Source organism: Hyposmocoma kahamanoa, unplaced genomic scaffold (assembly GCF_003589595.1).
Source record: "Hyposmocoma kahamanoa isolate Upper Pololo Valley unplaced genomic scaffold, ASM358959v1 78, whole genome shotgun sequence".
Lineage (NCBI taxonomy): Eukaryota > Metazoa > Arthropoda > Insecta > Lepidoptera > Cosmopterigidae > Hyposmocoma > Hyposmocoma kahamanoa.
In genome coordinates, this window is record NW_020653945.1 from 5,067,868 (window position 1) to 5,085,176 (window position 17,309).

Below are 17,309 nucleotides of genomic sequence, written 5' to 3' on the forward strand. Positions count from 1 at the left end.
CTCCACTGGTCATTGTATTAATTTTCTTACTGTAATACATTTCTGTGTTATATTTACTTCCACCAGCGCAGGTCGCAAAAACATGAGTTTCACGATATACCTGGACACACGGAACACATTGATCCGACATTTCGCCTTTATCTTTAACCCCTAAGTATAGTCGTGGGTCCAATGGAACCAGGTTCATTTTTTAAACTCGCGTAGGAATAGCTGCAGGCGACGCAGCTCTTTCCACTCCTCAATGCCTTCCGATGGTACGCCGAAGCGCGCACTGTGAGATGGACGTGTTTTGCTCGCTGCTCCAAATGTAAGTAATGGTTTACATGTGGGTCCAATGGATTCAGGACTATAGATACGTAAGCTTTTTGTGTGACATATTTTATCTATTTTTGTTTTTTATTTTAGTTTCTAGTCATGGCGAATTGAAAAAGTGTCTTAGTAATTCAAGAAGATAACGCTGATTTAGACAGCGATGAGCGAAAAATCGACGAAAATTCTATAACTGCACGCAATACTGTGGCTTCAAATTCTGATAAAGAGTTTTCAAATAATGACGAGGATTTTATTAGAATTAGTGATCATGAAACGTTCTGAAATATCTGATAGCGAAAATCCTAATGAAAATAAAGTTGAAATGATCTTTATGTGAACCTTACATCTATTTACACGGCATATGCAAAAACTGTGCTGTTCATGTTCATAATTAGAATAAATTGCGTAGTTTTTTCACAAGGAGATACTTTTATTTTTGTAAACATGTAAAACTATATATTTTGAAATGTAAGAAAAAAGTTTTGTTTTTGGATTTTGACCAATATTTAATTTTTTATTGACTGTTTTTAGTTAACCTGATTTTAGGTTAACTAACTACTAACTAAGAAAATTACGACTGACATAAATAGATATTGATATGAATGTTCCTACAGTTAATTTATGCAACACTGCATTTGTTAAGGTTAAAATAATAGTGTGAATAAAAAATATTAAAAAAATAATATATATAATATATATATATATATATATATATATATATATATATAATATATATATATATATCTTATATTTTATCACCATTCCAAAATACATTGGTCCATTAAACCCACGACTATAGAAGCGTTATTTTTTCCACGAATATAGTTAAGGGTTAATATATATCTTACCACCTTTTTTACATAATGTTTTGTTTTGAAATATCATCTCGCATTCGTTTCTCCAACATTTCTAATTTTATTATCTCAGTCGTCGTAACATTTTGAAGACATGCACACACATACCTATAGGTAATTGGAAATGGTGAACTGTGATTTTGTACTATTACTCAGGGCGCAACGTGAAGGTCTATGTGTTTGTGCAATGTTACAAATGAAGGTAGAAATGATTTAGTTCACTGTCTGATAACTGGTACGCTGTTATTACAGCATGGTAAAGGTACATGCATAGTACAATAAGACAAGTAGTGTAATTCCATATAAATGTAGCAGCGCGACTTGTATGTGTGCACGCCCGCCGCGCACCGTGTATGGACGCATTTATTCGCATAATCTCGCAGTTTACTCGAATTGCACAGCGTGTGTTGTCGCACGCGCCATTTATTATAGAATTAAGGCATTCACTCGGTATTTAAATTTCATAATACTCCCATATTTGAGATACTAGTACACGCAAAATAGGCGCACACCAGCCCGTTGCACCAAGTACCAAGTACTAGTACGCGATTCTGGTATCGAAATATCAATATGTAAGTACTGTATTCGACAGAGATTATTTCAATATAGCATGAAAATACTGTGCTGAACACCTTAATTTTTTCAATTTCCGTTTACAACTTTTAAGTTCCCCAACCCAACCCACATTGGGTCAACGTGGTGGACTATGAGACTTGTGTTCAGCAGTTCAAATTCAAATATCTTTAGTTGAATATTCATCCATAGAGGTTAGTAACAAAGCACTTATAAATAGAGTTAGTACTACAAATAACATTTTTTTCTAAAACTAATATGCAATCGGGACCAGTGCTCATGAAAAGAACCCTGAACCCTGTTTGATATTATACTCAGGAGGCTGTTATCGCTGCTACGAACTCTATGCACAAGGGAAGCCGCTCTTTTTCGCATGATAGCTGCAAAGCCATCGACCTTACCTATGGCGAACATTCACTGCAAAATCGTGGCAGCTTCAATAACGTCCTGAATATGTTATTGTACAAAATTCGTAGAGCGCCAAGAGATTTTAAAGTATAGTTGACCCAGAGGCTGCAAGTATATAAAGACTGGCAATATGCCTTGAATAGAACAATATTTACATCGTCACTACACCTCGCGAACCTACGGGCCAATATGTTGCCTCTTACTGCCAACGCCCTACGCTCCCATCCTAACTCTAAATAATTTTTTAAAGATTCGGAGACCCATTGCCCCAGATATTTAAATACAGTGACTCGTTTAAGTGGAGTGTCACCTAATATAGCATCTGGGACATTTTTATTTTGCTTCCCGCTTTAAAAACCATTAGTTCGCTCTTAGTCGCGTTGTACTGCAATCCATGAGCTTCTTCCTATTTCGTACATATACTTATCAATTTACGAAGAGCGCTAATTACAGCAGTGGGATGTATAAATTGGTTTATGATGATGATACACTTGTAGGTTAGGTTGATAATGTGACAACCCTAATTTCCGAGCGACATAGGGCATTGACACGCTGAACAAGCGGCAGTTGGACTACTTATTATAGTATGATACATGTTTGTTTGGTTTAGAGATAGTTGTTCCTTTAAAATCAGTATTACTAGTAATAATTAATGGTACTGGCAACTTTTTGTAAAATATGAAATGATTATACATTTGGAATACAAAGGAATGACTAACGCGACAAGCCAGTAACAGAAATAGATTTCGACGTTATTAGAAGAAGATGGAAAAAATGGCAAGAATATTTGTATTATTTTGTCCAAACATTACAACCGTGTTCCATCAAAACAAAAGAAATGAAAGATGTGTTCTGAGCGATCAATAGTATTTCTTTAGTTTGACACCTCTCTTCTTTTGAGTGAACATAAAGTAATTCTTTTGGTTGTTGGAACATTCAATGCACCGCTTGTGTGAAACATTAGGTGAAAAACCTACAAAGCAGTTATATTTTTATTACGAACAAAATACAAATACATGCACATTTAGCGGAACACTGGTAAAATCCCTAAAAATGTAATGTTATTTCAAAACTCTGGACGATTTTTTTGTTTTAGTTCTTATTTGAAATTAAAAAAATATTCGACTGACTAATTTTTACTTTAATTTGTTTTAGGGCTCCATCAAATTAGAAGTGTAGTGACGCTTCTGTGGCGCGGCATCCGCGCCTCTACTAATTTTCATACAATATCGAATCTGCAAAAGTGGCGCGCGTTCATTAATGTTAAACTGTAGGTTTCCTAAATTTTAATTATTTTTACTTTCCACAAAATGTAACAAAAATACATTTTGTTAAGTTTCGATGTTTTTCAATAAGGGTTAAGTAATGATGTACTGAATCGTACTGTTATTATTTATTTAAATAGAAACATAACTATTTTATATTCTCACTATTTTGTTCCACTAAATGTGCAAGCGCGTGTATTACTAAAATAGAATGTGAATAATCTTTTAATGATTCGCAGGTCAACGAATTAAGTTTTTAATAATGATAGAAATAACATTTCAACCAATTTTAATATTAATTAATGGCCGAGTTAGATGGGTGCGTAATTGAAATATGGTTATGCAGAATTTTGCAAATATATGTGTGTTGGCAATAAATATTTTCGATTGGCTAACGTTAATGTTAATAAAATTTTAATTTACTGCTTGAACATTGTTAGTTCTGTACCTGTTTAAAAAATTTTATGTTTATGTGACTGATTAACAATTTCGAAATTTGCCCAAGCCTTATAATGGACTTTTTGTGTACAGTGTTATTTGTGAATATTAAGAACCTGGCAAGACTATGTTGCTAGCATCATAAATAATGACTTTTGGTCCATAACTTTTAATAATTCATCAGATGTTATTTTCTTACATAAATAAAAATATTTAAATAGATCGCTCTAAACAAACGAAGGCTCTATCGTAAATACCGTTCAACCATTTGTTTAACTTTTGAGACATGCATGCCTCTGAAGTTCCGTCATTATTCATATACAACCATATAGACAAAAAATGCTTCCTGGACTCTTTTATTTTTTAATTTTAGTGAAGCGACGTGCACTTTAGTTCCGATATTTATTGAGCCAACAGATTATGTAACGAAGATGTGTCAATTTATGCCTAAGGGTGGTGGCTGCAGTGGCAATGCAACTCAGATCTTTGTAATTTAAAATTGGACGTAGTTAAGCAAAAAGGATCCAATCCACAAAATTATCAAAAAATGAGTTATATGTACCAACCGGTTCCTAAAGTCTAATCTCTTCGATCAGCAAAACAATCCAACATATAAACATAAATAAATATATCTGAAGTTACATGACATTATAAGTTTTGTAAATAAAACAAGAGTGAGAAACATTTTTAAACTTCAAACTGCCATATCTCGAAAGTGTCTGGATGTGCATTGGATACTACGTCCAATTACGAGTGGCACAGCAACTGTCGTGGATATATCGTAGGTGCACGACTTGTTCGTCTCGTCTTTTGATACCACAAAAAATATGTCATAAATTTCTTACAGACATATTTGACATTAACAGTATTAAGCTGGCAACAGCGTTTAGAGTCAGACATTTGTGTCTGAACTAGATAATTTATCTACATTCAACTCTCTTCCGTGAATACCATGTGACGGATTTAAAAAATAACATCGCGTTCAACATTAAGTTTACATAGTATTTCACTTGAGTTTTTCGCTTGTCACGGCATAGAAATCTGCCTTCCGCGTAAAGGCGTTCACGAGTCTTCCGGTTTGCGTTGCGTAGAGCCTTGCGCGCATGCGCGGCGCCTTGTCTTTATTTTGGTTTTATTGGACGCGTGGACGCTGCTGCTCTGTGATTGGTCAGTGGTGCTGTCCTCCGCAAACGTTCCCTGTTGCTTGCGTGGAAATATCAAACATGCTAGATATCAAACACACGCTAGGCAAAGAAATCCAACGCAAAACAAGCGGCGCGGCGCAAGCGAGCGACTCGTGAACAGTCCTACCGCGCTTACTGCGCGCACAAGACAGATCTTTGCGTATGCGCGAAACGAGTCGTCACGCAAGCAAGCGAAAAACGCAAATGGAAGACTTGTGCACCCGGCATCATAAAAAATATGAACCATTAAATGAAATTGTAAGTAATAATATGACTTTTGAACTAAACTTTGAAATTATTTTTTCGGTAGGTATATTATACAGAAATAATAGTTTATCGACGCAGAATCGCATTAGGGCGGTAGAAAAAGATTTGTGGATCCAATAAAAGTTGGATATGTATATCGAAAAAGACGTCCGTTTAGACAAAGCTTTTTTTGACAAGCTCAAGCGTGGATGACTCTGGGGACTTCCTAATACAGCTCAATAAAATTAATGCAACCCGCGTCTAGGCGGTGGAATTCTTTCACCACTTTCACTCTTCATGTGTCTGCGTATTCATAGACATAATCTTGTATGTGGTGTTATGGCGTTATAGCGCCTGCCTAGACATAACTTTGGTTAAGGCGAAATGGTATCGCGGTTACGTAGGCTTTGGAGCGTGTGAGGTAGACGCGGAGAAATTCATTGTATATTTAAATATTTGGCTTTTATAAATAAAGTACATTGTCTTACTATATAATAAGGTTAAAGTGGCAATTTTTATTATTTAAAATAAAAAAAATTGAGGTATATTATCGTGAACTTATTAAATAATATTGCACGACAAAAAATCGAACACTTTATAAAACTTACCACGGAAATTAGGTAGTGAACAGGGTCCGAGAATTACTGATTTATTACGAAATATGGGAGAATTTTTTTTATTGAAATATCTCTAATAACAATATAATGAAACGGATATTTTCGTAGATGGACGTGGTAAAAAAATGAAGACTTTGCGATGCGATAGCGGTGCTCTGTGGTTTTTTTATCGAGAGAAGTTTAGTCAATAGTATTTTGGGTCCCATAGTCCACTGTCGGTATCTTCTGTTTATTATCTATTAATTTATCTTGGCCATATTCTATCCTTTGATACAGAGTATCAGCAAAATGAAATCACAAATCGCATACAACTGGGATGGACTGCATTCGGTAGGCTAGATGACTTCTTAAAATCGGTTGATACTCCACAGTGTTTGAAGACCCGCTTATTTAATGTATCTTGCTCACTATGACTTACGGTGCTGGTGGACGTTCACACAGAAGGCTGTGTACAGAATGAGAGTCGCACAAAGAGCCATGTAGTGAGTCATGGTCGGCATCAAACTTATAGATCTAGTTCCGAATTCCGAAATCAGTACACGAAGTAAGGTCCAGGACATGGGAAATGGGCCAACGAGTTTAAAATGGGGCAGGACAGGACATGTTAAATGTGGGGTAAGGCGATAACCGAATGGTCGCCAAGCAATGGATATAGAAACGTGGGACATCCTGTAGCGAGATGAGTTTGTCGAAGTTGCAGGTAGGATGGGGAGACAAGCACAGGATCGTTATGGATGGCACAAACTACGGGAGGCCTATACCCAGCAGTGGGTGAAGTCGGGTTGTGGATGATGATGATTAAAAAAATCCTACCAGTTACCACGCTTTCACGTACATTACTGGCGAATCTGAATTCTATTTACTAGGCAACAACATTTAAATTCCTCGGAACAATACATCAGCGCGGACGCTGCTCGGCCGCCGCGTAGACCAAACACAAGCCAGTCTCGTCCACGCGCCCGAGACCCTCTTTTAAGTTAAAACGTAAAAGCTAAACGAATAGAGCGTATTTTGCCATGGCAGCCTAACGGAGATAAAAGGTTTATAACAAGATAAAGAAAGGAATTTAAATAAAATCACATTACTAAATGTTTCCAAATGTATAATGGCCATCTTATACTTAGTTAAATATTTGTTTGTATAAGTTGACTTGAGTTGTGGTCACATTATTTGCAAACGTTATTTTGTATATGTATTGTATTATGTGTAATTTTATAGCACCTTTCTTATTATACCATGCAGAAGGCGATGTGATTATTTTGGTTCAATGATCTATTTTATTCGATGTCTTAATGTTAAATCACGAGTCATACAATGAGGTCCAAAAAAGAGCGTTTAGAAGTGACATATGGTGGCTACTACACTGCGACAGCAAAAGTAAAAGAAGTAGAACAAAATATATTTCTAAATTGTTGTTCTTTCGGATTAATATGTACGAGTGGTGTCGTTATTAATCGCTACATTAGAATGTTTTTTATCTTGTACCGCGTGATAGTGACTGCGAATTTTTTTTTATAAGATCAAGTGATGGGACGAATAAGTCGTGCGCCGGATCCTAAGCTTCACGCCTGTCCATAACAGTTGCAGTGACACTCAGAGCTTTAAATCGCAAAGATCTGAGGGGCATTGCCACTGCGCACGTCACCCTGAGATGTAAGTTGACAAGTCCAACAAAACAAACAAAATACAAGTTGAAAAGACCAGCACCCTTACCCTTCAAAACCGGAACACAGTAATACTGACATTACAGCTTGGTGGCAGAAATAGTTAAGGTGGCAGTACTTCCCTGGACGAACTCTTTCACAAGGAGCTCTGCTGCTACTAAACTAAATTCTTAATAATATGGACTGCTAGTTCGTGTTTGTTACTTTTTGTGCTCGGTTCCGGGCCTAGGTGAATATTTTTAAAACATTGTCTATATATACAAAACAAGGTCTGTCTGTAGAATACTCCATAATTAATTTTGCGACCGCTCTACACCGAAATAAAAGAAAATATTATATAGGTATACATTTCCCCGGGTAAAACAAATGATAAAATTATAAAACAAGAACGAATATTCAACATTCTAATCTGTGTGAAGAAGCTGGGTGCAAAAAAATAAGGTAAAGTTATTGACGCCAAGACACTTGGGTTCTAAAGAAAAATAATATTTAAAGAAGACGCGATCAAGAAGTACAGTATGCCATGCGAGAAGTCTAGACTGAAAGAAGTTACAATTAACAATATGTACTTGTTAAAACGATTATTTTTTTATAATATCAAATGACGGGACGATGAAGTCTGCGCCTTCATCAAGAGCTTTAAATTGCATAGATTTATTTTATTTATTACCCTTAACCTTCTAAACCGGAACGCGGTAATGCTCACATTAGCGCTTGGCGGCAGGAACAGGTAAGCTGGCAGTACTTCCCTGGACGAACTCTTTTATTTATTATGTTAGTAATAGTCTTGCGAGATTGTTAGTATTTTGCAAATCACCCTGTATATTAAAGGGTTGAAATAATTGGATTACGGTATATTAAATTAATTGAATTGTGTTCTCGCGACAGGACACTTAAAATGCTGCTAGCGGCAGCGTTTCTGTTTTTACAGCTTATTCGCATTGGATAAGGTAGCTTGTAGCCATGTCTCCAGGGCGGTCCATTATTTTTTTAAACATCACGTTTTCAACTCTGAAGGATGGAAATAAATAGTCGGAAGCTCTTTGTTAGCATTGTAATATTTCTGCCAGTTTAGCTGCGGAGCCAGTCTAAGGATTTTAAAGGTGTGTTGGTGCCAACCTAAGAAGCACAAAAATAATTATATGCAGCGTCTGGAATAAGGTTCGTGCCGTCTCGGCGTTTGCCATTGATTCTCTAAGTGTTACGTAGCTAAAGCAATACGGATAATATTGTGATGATTAAGTGTTAGGCCCTAATGGTTACCCTCCGATCGGATTTTTTTCGGAATGTTCGGCTTTTAAATCTTCTATCTAGATTTTGTCAGGATTTGTCACCTTTTTTCAGAATAAAAAGGTTGAAGAATCGTCAAAACGTTTTGTTCCTAAAGCGTTCGCACATAATTTACAATGCAAACATGCTAAAAACAAAACAAATCAATCTCAATTCTTTATTAAAATCAACGAATTTCAGGAAATAGCCAGCGGGCGAATGAGCGTCCCCGCAGCCCGGACGCACCCCTTACCCTCGATATGCCTACTTTATGAGAGATTATTTATTTCATTTTGTTACTAAAGAGTCCGGACTGTTTTGCAAACGTCAGGCTTTTTGTCAGAATTATTCAAATTTCGGAATGGTAACATACATATCTGAACTTCTGGCAATCAGTGTCCCACTCCCATCTTCATAACAAGTTTATTATATTTATGAAACAAAGATGTTTACGATGAATGTACTGGCATTGTTTATCGAAAACAATAATATCTAGCTTTAATAAATATGCTGATATATAATACCTACCCCCCCAGCCTACCATATCCTTTTTCATCCAAATTCCGCACCCCTTCTATGATCTGTAATTCGGTTTCTGTCTGTAATTCTGTAAATTGAAAATATCTTATTGCGAATAATGGGGTTATTTTTATTTATACATAATAACTAGTTATCCACATATAAATGAGAACATAAATTTATTGTTTCTATTAAGTAATTTTTGAACTTTTAAATCCTGTTTTCTCAATTCCATATACCTTTTGTACTTATATTGTAAAATTTTTTTGCACGTACAAAGTTGAATAGTACTCTTCTTTTAATCAAACAGACGATAATGTAAAATAAAACTGCGTTGAAAAGAATTTGCTACAATACGGAACCATTTTCCAAGCACAATGAGCAACGCTTTGACGTTTTCGTATTTTTATTAAAAAAGATACGACGCAAATTTGGTCTTCGGAGTGATTTTCACCAGTACAAAGGTGTTTGTATAGATAAGTTTGTGAGTTTATTGAAGTAATAAATTTTAAAGAGTATTGCAAATTAAACTTACCTTTCTTATCTACATTGAGAAAATATATATAAAATATTAGTCTTTTTAAATAAGGTGTTCCTCTTGGTTACTAAAAATATTACGGTTATATTTTTTTGGCAAAATACTATAACTAATGAGTCATCAAAAGTAATATTACGTAACTTCAAACTGAGTGTAGTTCAAATTAATCTAAAAATATTAAGAAAGTAACACAAAAAGTAACAACGATATATTTATAATCTATGATGAATAACCTATGTATATGTTTGAAAAGGAAAAGTTGAGTTTCTGATGAAATCTTGCAATTTTTTAGTTAACGCAGTGTCAGTTGCGTCTAATACCAGTACTATAAGGGCGCTTTCCCATTAAGTCGTAAAGTTTTATTTATCGTTGGACGACTGTCGCGTCTAGCCTCTTCCCATATCACGACTATCCATCGTTACTGTGTCGTGGACGTTTATTTTAACGTTGAACGATGTCGTGTCTAGCTGTTCGCACTAGATCGTGACGGCAGTCGACGTCGTTTACACGACTGAATCCTTTAAATTTGCTATTATCTGTCGCCACAATTTTATCGCGACGTTTAATTTATCGTTTGACGACTGTCGTTCTAGCTCTTCCCTTTGTCACGACATTTAATCGTAGTAAAGTCAAAAAAGTCGTGAACGACAGTTAAACGTGTTGTACTATATGTGAACAACTACACAACTTTAAATACACAAGTCACGACACTTCAAACTGCACGACTATCTATCGTCACGATATAATTGGAACGCACCCTTGCAACCACTCCAGTAATCGTTTCTCCGAAATTGAACAAGCCGCCAAAGTTAAGAAACTAATCAATCAAACGCCACCAACTAGTTACCGCAATTATTTGTAATTACCACAGTCTAATTATTGTCATTTGATGTAATTAAGTTCTAGTGCGTGTAAATTACTGCGTAAGATCGTTGGACGGGTAAATATTAACGGTGAAATGTGGAGATAACTTGATTGTGCCACGGCATGTGAATACACATTTGTTATTGTAAGTTATATTATGATCCCAAACTTACTTTTTGTTTTCTTACGGTTCACTGTATAGTTCTACCATCTGTATAATGAGAAAATTTCAAACGGGTACCATCATAACGTTTTCATCGCACGTCCCGTCACAGGAGCCCATCCCCATATCTTAGACGCTTGACACACAATGAACACGCGGTCACCACGTCCGTGGCAACTTATAGACAGTTTCTCTGGTGTTTCAAATTTTTTATTTTTATGATATCAAGTGACGGAACGAATAATTCGTGCGCCTGATGGTAAGCGACACGCCTGTACATGTACATAACAGTTGCAGTGCCACTCAGAGCTTTAAATCGCAAAGATCTCAGGGGCACTGCCACAGCGCCCGTCACCCTGAGACATAAGTTGAATAGTCCTATGTGCCTGTTATTTCACCAGCACCCTTACCCTTCAAAACCGGAACGTCATAATGCTCACATTACTGCTTGGCGGCAGAAATAGGTAAGTAAACCGTACTTACAGGGAAGTAAGGACGAACTCTTTCACAAGGAGCTCTACTGCTACTAAATACTACTGTGCATGGACGACGACGGCCACCTTCCTTCAAGTGGCTCATCTTTTCGTTTGTCTCTTGCTTAAAATAAAAAAGAAATATTTGCGTTTCGATTGATTGTTGACCGTTGGTAAATTTTGTTTAATAGTAGAGCGTTTCTAAACTAGTGTATGACCATTATATTTGCCGTGTGGTCTCAGTTACGATATATTCAAGTCCATAGACGTAAAACTTGGGCCTTTTTAAGACAAGAGTGAGAGTTCCAGATATATATACTACATTCCAGGCCACATCATTACTGTTCATCACGTGGCATTGGGGTCGAATATTTCTGTGTGCTGTAGTGACAATTTTTCGGTATATGTATCTTCTTTCGCTTATGGTTGGTAGGTGTGACAAATGACACAATATATTGTAAATAAGGTCTTATTTTTAAAAACATAATTAAAACTGTTTTTCAATCATCACCGTACCGTCGAAAGTAACTAAGGGGCCATTGCAGAAGATATGCAAGTATGCAGTAGTACAATGAAGCATCCAGTACGTGGAATCTGTTTAGTGTATATAAAACAATAATAAAAACAAAAATGGTTCGTCTTCAGTTCAGTTTCACGTGTCACAATATGACTGACAACAGTAATGCTATAAGTAATTGAGATGAAGGTAGTTATGGACAACGAAAGAGGGTAGACAGAATATGTCTGTTCTTAAAGCATGTTATCTGCCGCTGGCCAGTCAACCCGTGACCATGAAGCGTGTAACCGTTCCGAAATATCGAGAAAATAAAAAAAACATGTCGTAGTAAAAAAGTAATTAATCATTTAGCAGTACAGTGTCTTGCGATTATCAACCTATCTGTAAGCGGTCGCACTGCGGATTAGGAATTTATTGAAATTTTTTTGGAGTTGCATTATATACACCGATAAGTGGGGTTAAGAACCAAACTTCGGAATGTTCTATAAGAATTTGATTAGTGGAATTCGAAACGCTCTTTCTGCAGAACCCACTTTGGTAAGTATCTCTTTGTCTCAGTAGGAAACTCCAGCTCAGTCAGAAGCACTATACACTTAAGATTCTATTGCCCACAGCCGGCTGAAAAGATCCTATTTCAATATATCAATATCGAAAATGTCTATGGCGTGGTGGAAACCAAAATATTGAGTAAAATATATTGGTGAGTTTAGGCCTCACTGTTGTTGTTTTTAAAGTAATTTGCGTTATGGATACAACTGTTAGGCAAATCTTGTAATATGACAACACAGTTATATATGCTCGTAATTGGTACATCAAAGTACGTTATTTAACCTTGCAGTAGAAAAGTAAGGTTAGGTTTTTGTTTATTTATTTGGGAGAACAACTGAACAGAGAATTTCACAATACGGAGTTACAAAAACAATGTAATTATATGGTTAGCTAACAGCATTATCCACAGATTACTAAATCAAATAGTCATGTTATGGTACGGTGGGCCACAGTTGTGAAGTACAGGAGATGTCTAGATAGCCCACTAAAGGTTGAGACTAATCTTTATATCTATATAGATAAGGCTCAATTTTAATAATAACTTATCAATGCTAATGGAATGAGCATTGTAATTGAAAGAAACGCTTAAAAGTACCATGTTCAGTAAATTACCGTGTTAGTTTTTAGATTCTAATTTGTTGATTTGAATAGAATAGAATAGATTTTTTTTGTACCAAGTGACGGAACGAACGCAAGTCGTGCGCCTGGTTGTAAGCGACTCGCCTGTCCATAACAGTTGCATCAGTCAGAGCTTTAAATATCATAGATCTGAGGGGCACTACCACTGCACCCGTCACCTTGAAACAAATGTGCCGTATTGTCATTTGACCAGAACCCTTATCTTTCAAAACCGGTACACTGTAAAGTGAGCAATTACTGCTTCGCGGCAGAAATAGGTAATGTGACAGTACTTCCCTGGACGAACTCTTTCTCGAGGAGTTCTACTGCTACTTACAACTTTTCATACTACAGAGCGCTACAAGTTCGGATAGCTGCCAGTGCTTCAATTTGTATAATCTGACGACTTATCCTTTTTCCACCTCTTTAATACAAAACGAAAAAGAATAGTTTTGTGTCATTCTAGAAATAGATTGTCACATTGGCGTGATGATCTTTTGATGCTTACGGAAATTGGTTTTCGATGTGAAAAGCCTTAACAATTTTTTATAAGCTTTAATTGTATTTTGAGTATATTAATTTAAATACATTTAATTAGTGACTTCCGAATAATTTATTGTTATTATTATTGTAACTAATTGCATTGAAACGTTTTTGAGGCAATCAATTTATTAAGTTCTCGTAAATTGATTTGTTCCAAATACAGTTTACATTACTTTTATTAGTATTCTTTAATATTTTAATATTAATATGGTTAAGGAAGATCGGTAAATATCTCAGTGCTTTTACTTGTGCAGGTTCCTTGTCAATGACAACATTCCAACTGTTGGTATATCCAACGAACTGCTAAAACAACGTAGAGACCTTGTATTTATGCTTAAATAATGAATTATGACCATCAATATGATTTTCGTACACTTTATTTGTTAAAATAATAAGCACATGATTTAATTTCTTGTTTATTGTTAAAGGAAAAACCACCACTGTCGCAGTACATTCAAAACTTCTACTATCAGAGTTCAAAAGGACGTAGATCTCAAAACATGTTTCTTTATCTATCGTCAGAGTAAAAATACTAAGGTATGTCTGAAACGTATATAAATAATATTTGTTCATTGAAATCGTCATAAAAACTAATAACTAAACGAGTGAAGAAGTACCTGTGTTTTTTATAACACCAAGTTAGTGACGGGACGAGCAAGTCGCGCGCCTGGTGGTAAGCGACACGCAGTAGTAGTTGCAGTGCCACACAGACCTTTAAATTGCAAAGATCTGACGGGCACTGCCACTGCACCCGGCGCCTTGTGACAAGTTATTAGTAGTAGGTCATAGGTACATCCAATAATGCTCACATTATTTCTTGGTGGCAGAAATGAGTATTGGGCAGTGTTAGTAAAAATACCTAATCATACTCTCTGATTCTATAGTGCGTTGCGTTTATTTATTATTTATATTTGTGTTCAACAACAGTCTTCATTTCATTTTTTATAGACTAGCGACACTAATGGCACCAGAAATGCAGGTGACAGTGATGGTAACGAAGACTTCAAAACAGAATACACTAACAATACAAAGATGATGACCGCCGACATTGTATCAGCCATAGGTAAATTTTAAAATAGAAATATCCAGAAATTTCAGACGGGGGAATTGTGGTAGCAATGGGAAAACAGTGTTGTAATTAGATCACAGATTAGAAGAAAATAGACGTTAAAAATACGATAATCCTCATGAATTCTTTTTGTAGCCCCATTCGATCCATTATGGAACAAAAGCCAATAAGGGATAAGCTAAGGTGAGAGTACTAGAAGCGTCGAATATAGCAAAAATCTTTTCTCATGAATAGCTTGTTGACAGTACCAATTGATCAGTTGAGAGAACAATATCAAGCCCGATTCTGGATCACACTACGCAACGTCGTTCCGCATACAGATTTACTAATACGCGCACCTATACTATATCCACCTATACTCCCTTCAAAGATTTCAATCATTCAAAATCAAACAAGATAATTTTTTTATTTCAGATCAAAATGAAGTCAGCTGTCCACGTTGTAGATATATAATGCATCACGCACAAAAAACAGTGCGACAACTCTCAGTTGCTGAGAGAATTTTTCCGAATAATATTTGCGAACATTGTCAAGCAAAAGCAAAGGATCCATTCCCAAAGACGAAAGAAGAGTTGGTTTACTCTAGGCTAAAATCGGAGGGCAAACTATTACGGCGAAGAAAAAAAGAAAAAAATACGTTTGTATCTTTATCCAACATAAGGCGAGACCTACAAAAATCAAAACTTCCAAGAATAGACCCTAGAATAACACCGTTGATATCATCATTAAAATTGGATGACAAATCATTAAGCGATGTCGAATCACCAGTAAATCAAGATTCCAACATTCTTATGCCACCTAAATACGATGATACGGCTTTAGAGGAAGAATCTGGTATTTGTATAAAAACCAAAAAGGCCCATGATAAGAGATTCTTTGCAGGAAATAAAGATGACGACATGGAAAAGAAAAAACTTGACGAAAAGAGAGAAAAAGCTGAAACGCTAAACAAGAAGCAAAGAAAAGAAGGTATTTTAGATAGTTCTACAGGGGAAAAGGAAAAGTATAGTAAAAGAAAGCTATCAAAAACCTCCGAGACAGAACTTTCTAAAATTGACGACGGTATCAATCAGGATAAAAAAAAACGTCAGAAATATAATGATAATGAGGCTTCAGGTAAGGATAGAAAAGGGGTAAATTATGAAGAACGTACATACAACAAGAAAAAAGAGAATGAAAATGAAAAAATAGATAAAGAAAAAACATTACCTGGGAAAGGATTGTCGTCACCTGGAAAAGGTAAAAAAAGATCTGGTAATGATATAGTATCACCTAAAGACATTTCAAATAGGGATAAAACATTATCGTTTCCGGAAGAAGGTTTACACAAAGAAGAAGAACAAAATAAAAAAAAGTGGTACCTGGAACCTGGAAAAGAAAAAAAAATGCCTGTCAAGGGAGAAGTATTAACGGCAGTCGAAAAGCGATTGCCGGTATCTAAAAAAAATTCTGATAAAGAAGAAGCGTTATTGCCATCTAAACAAATTTCTGATAAGGAAAAATCATTATCGCCACATAAAAAAGGATTACAGGAACAACAAGTAGAAAATGAAGACAAGTCTTATAAAAAAAAAGAATTACCAACATTTGAAAAGGAATTATTACATGGAAAAAAAGAAGGAAAATCGGATGAAGAACAGATAAGGTATTTGGCATCAGGTCAAAAAGAAAAACATACCCTTGACGGGGCAAAGAAAGAAAAATTGAATAATTCGAAAACCAAGATTAACGTTATTCCCGCTGATGATGAACTATTGGTTGGTAAAATGGATAAAACCAAGCCTAAACCATTAAAGAGCAAAAGCATTACTCGACCAGCTGCAATTAAACCGAGACACAAGAAACTAGAAAATATTGAATCTCGTAATTCACTCAAATCCGAATCTGAACGTCATCTTAAAGAAACTAAAGAAAAATCTTTATCAGTATCTGAAATGGTGTACAAAAACAAAATAATTAAGAAACCTAACATATCGTTAATACGCGGAACACCCGAAAAAAAGGAACGTGTAGCTGACATTGTTTGTAATACAACATTTACGGATGATGTGCTTCAGCGCCCATCAGAAATACTTACCACTAAGGTAGCTAAATCCCAGGAAAAAGCAAAATTAGCGAAGGTCAGTTTATTACATGTGTAATTTTTTATTCTTTATAATACGGTGATTCGCAAATTTAGCCAGTGATGTTATGCTTCGAGTGCTTCTAAGCGAGGCAGGATCGCGTAAATTAATAGAAAGGAATTTATGTTTTATAATTATTTCATTTAACAAAGAGATCAAGTGATCAAAATAAAAAGCTACTTAGGTGACAGATAATGAATATATTACTATACATTATTTTGCTGGAGATTGTAAAAGAGGGATTTCAAAGAGGGAATTGTTGTGATGACTTTGAAAGAATGTCGCTACAGGCTGTTAAAAAGGATCACAATTTTAAGATATTATTATCAAGTACGTATCGATTATCAAATTAAGCCGACCCAGCTTCGAGGAAGAGGTCAATCCTGCAATCCGACTCGGTTGGGCAGCTTTCGGGAAGCTCCGGGACGTCTTCTCGTCCGCAATACCGCAGTCCTTGAAGACAAAAGTCTTCGAGCAGTGCGTGTTGCCAGCGATGAGATGGG

At 35.8% G+C, this 17,309-nt stretch overlaps 1 protein-coding gene across 1 annotated transcript; it reads left to right on the plus strand.

Annotated features, from left to right (window-relative positions):
• The first annotated feature begins 13,821 nt into the window (after positions 1-13,821).
• LOC113233267 (glutamic acid-rich protein-like) lies at positions 13,822-16,652 on the plus strand. Its single transcript, XM_026468321.1, has 5 exons — positions 13,822-13,838; positions 14,043-14,151; positions 14,563-14,677; positions 15,098-16,546; positions 16,645-16,652. Exons 1-5 carry the CDS (start codon positions 13,822-13,824, stop codon positions 16,650-16,652), a joined length of 1,698 nt encoding a protein of 565 aa, XP_026324106.1.
• The last annotated feature ends 657 nt before the right edge of the window (positions 16,653-17,309 follow it).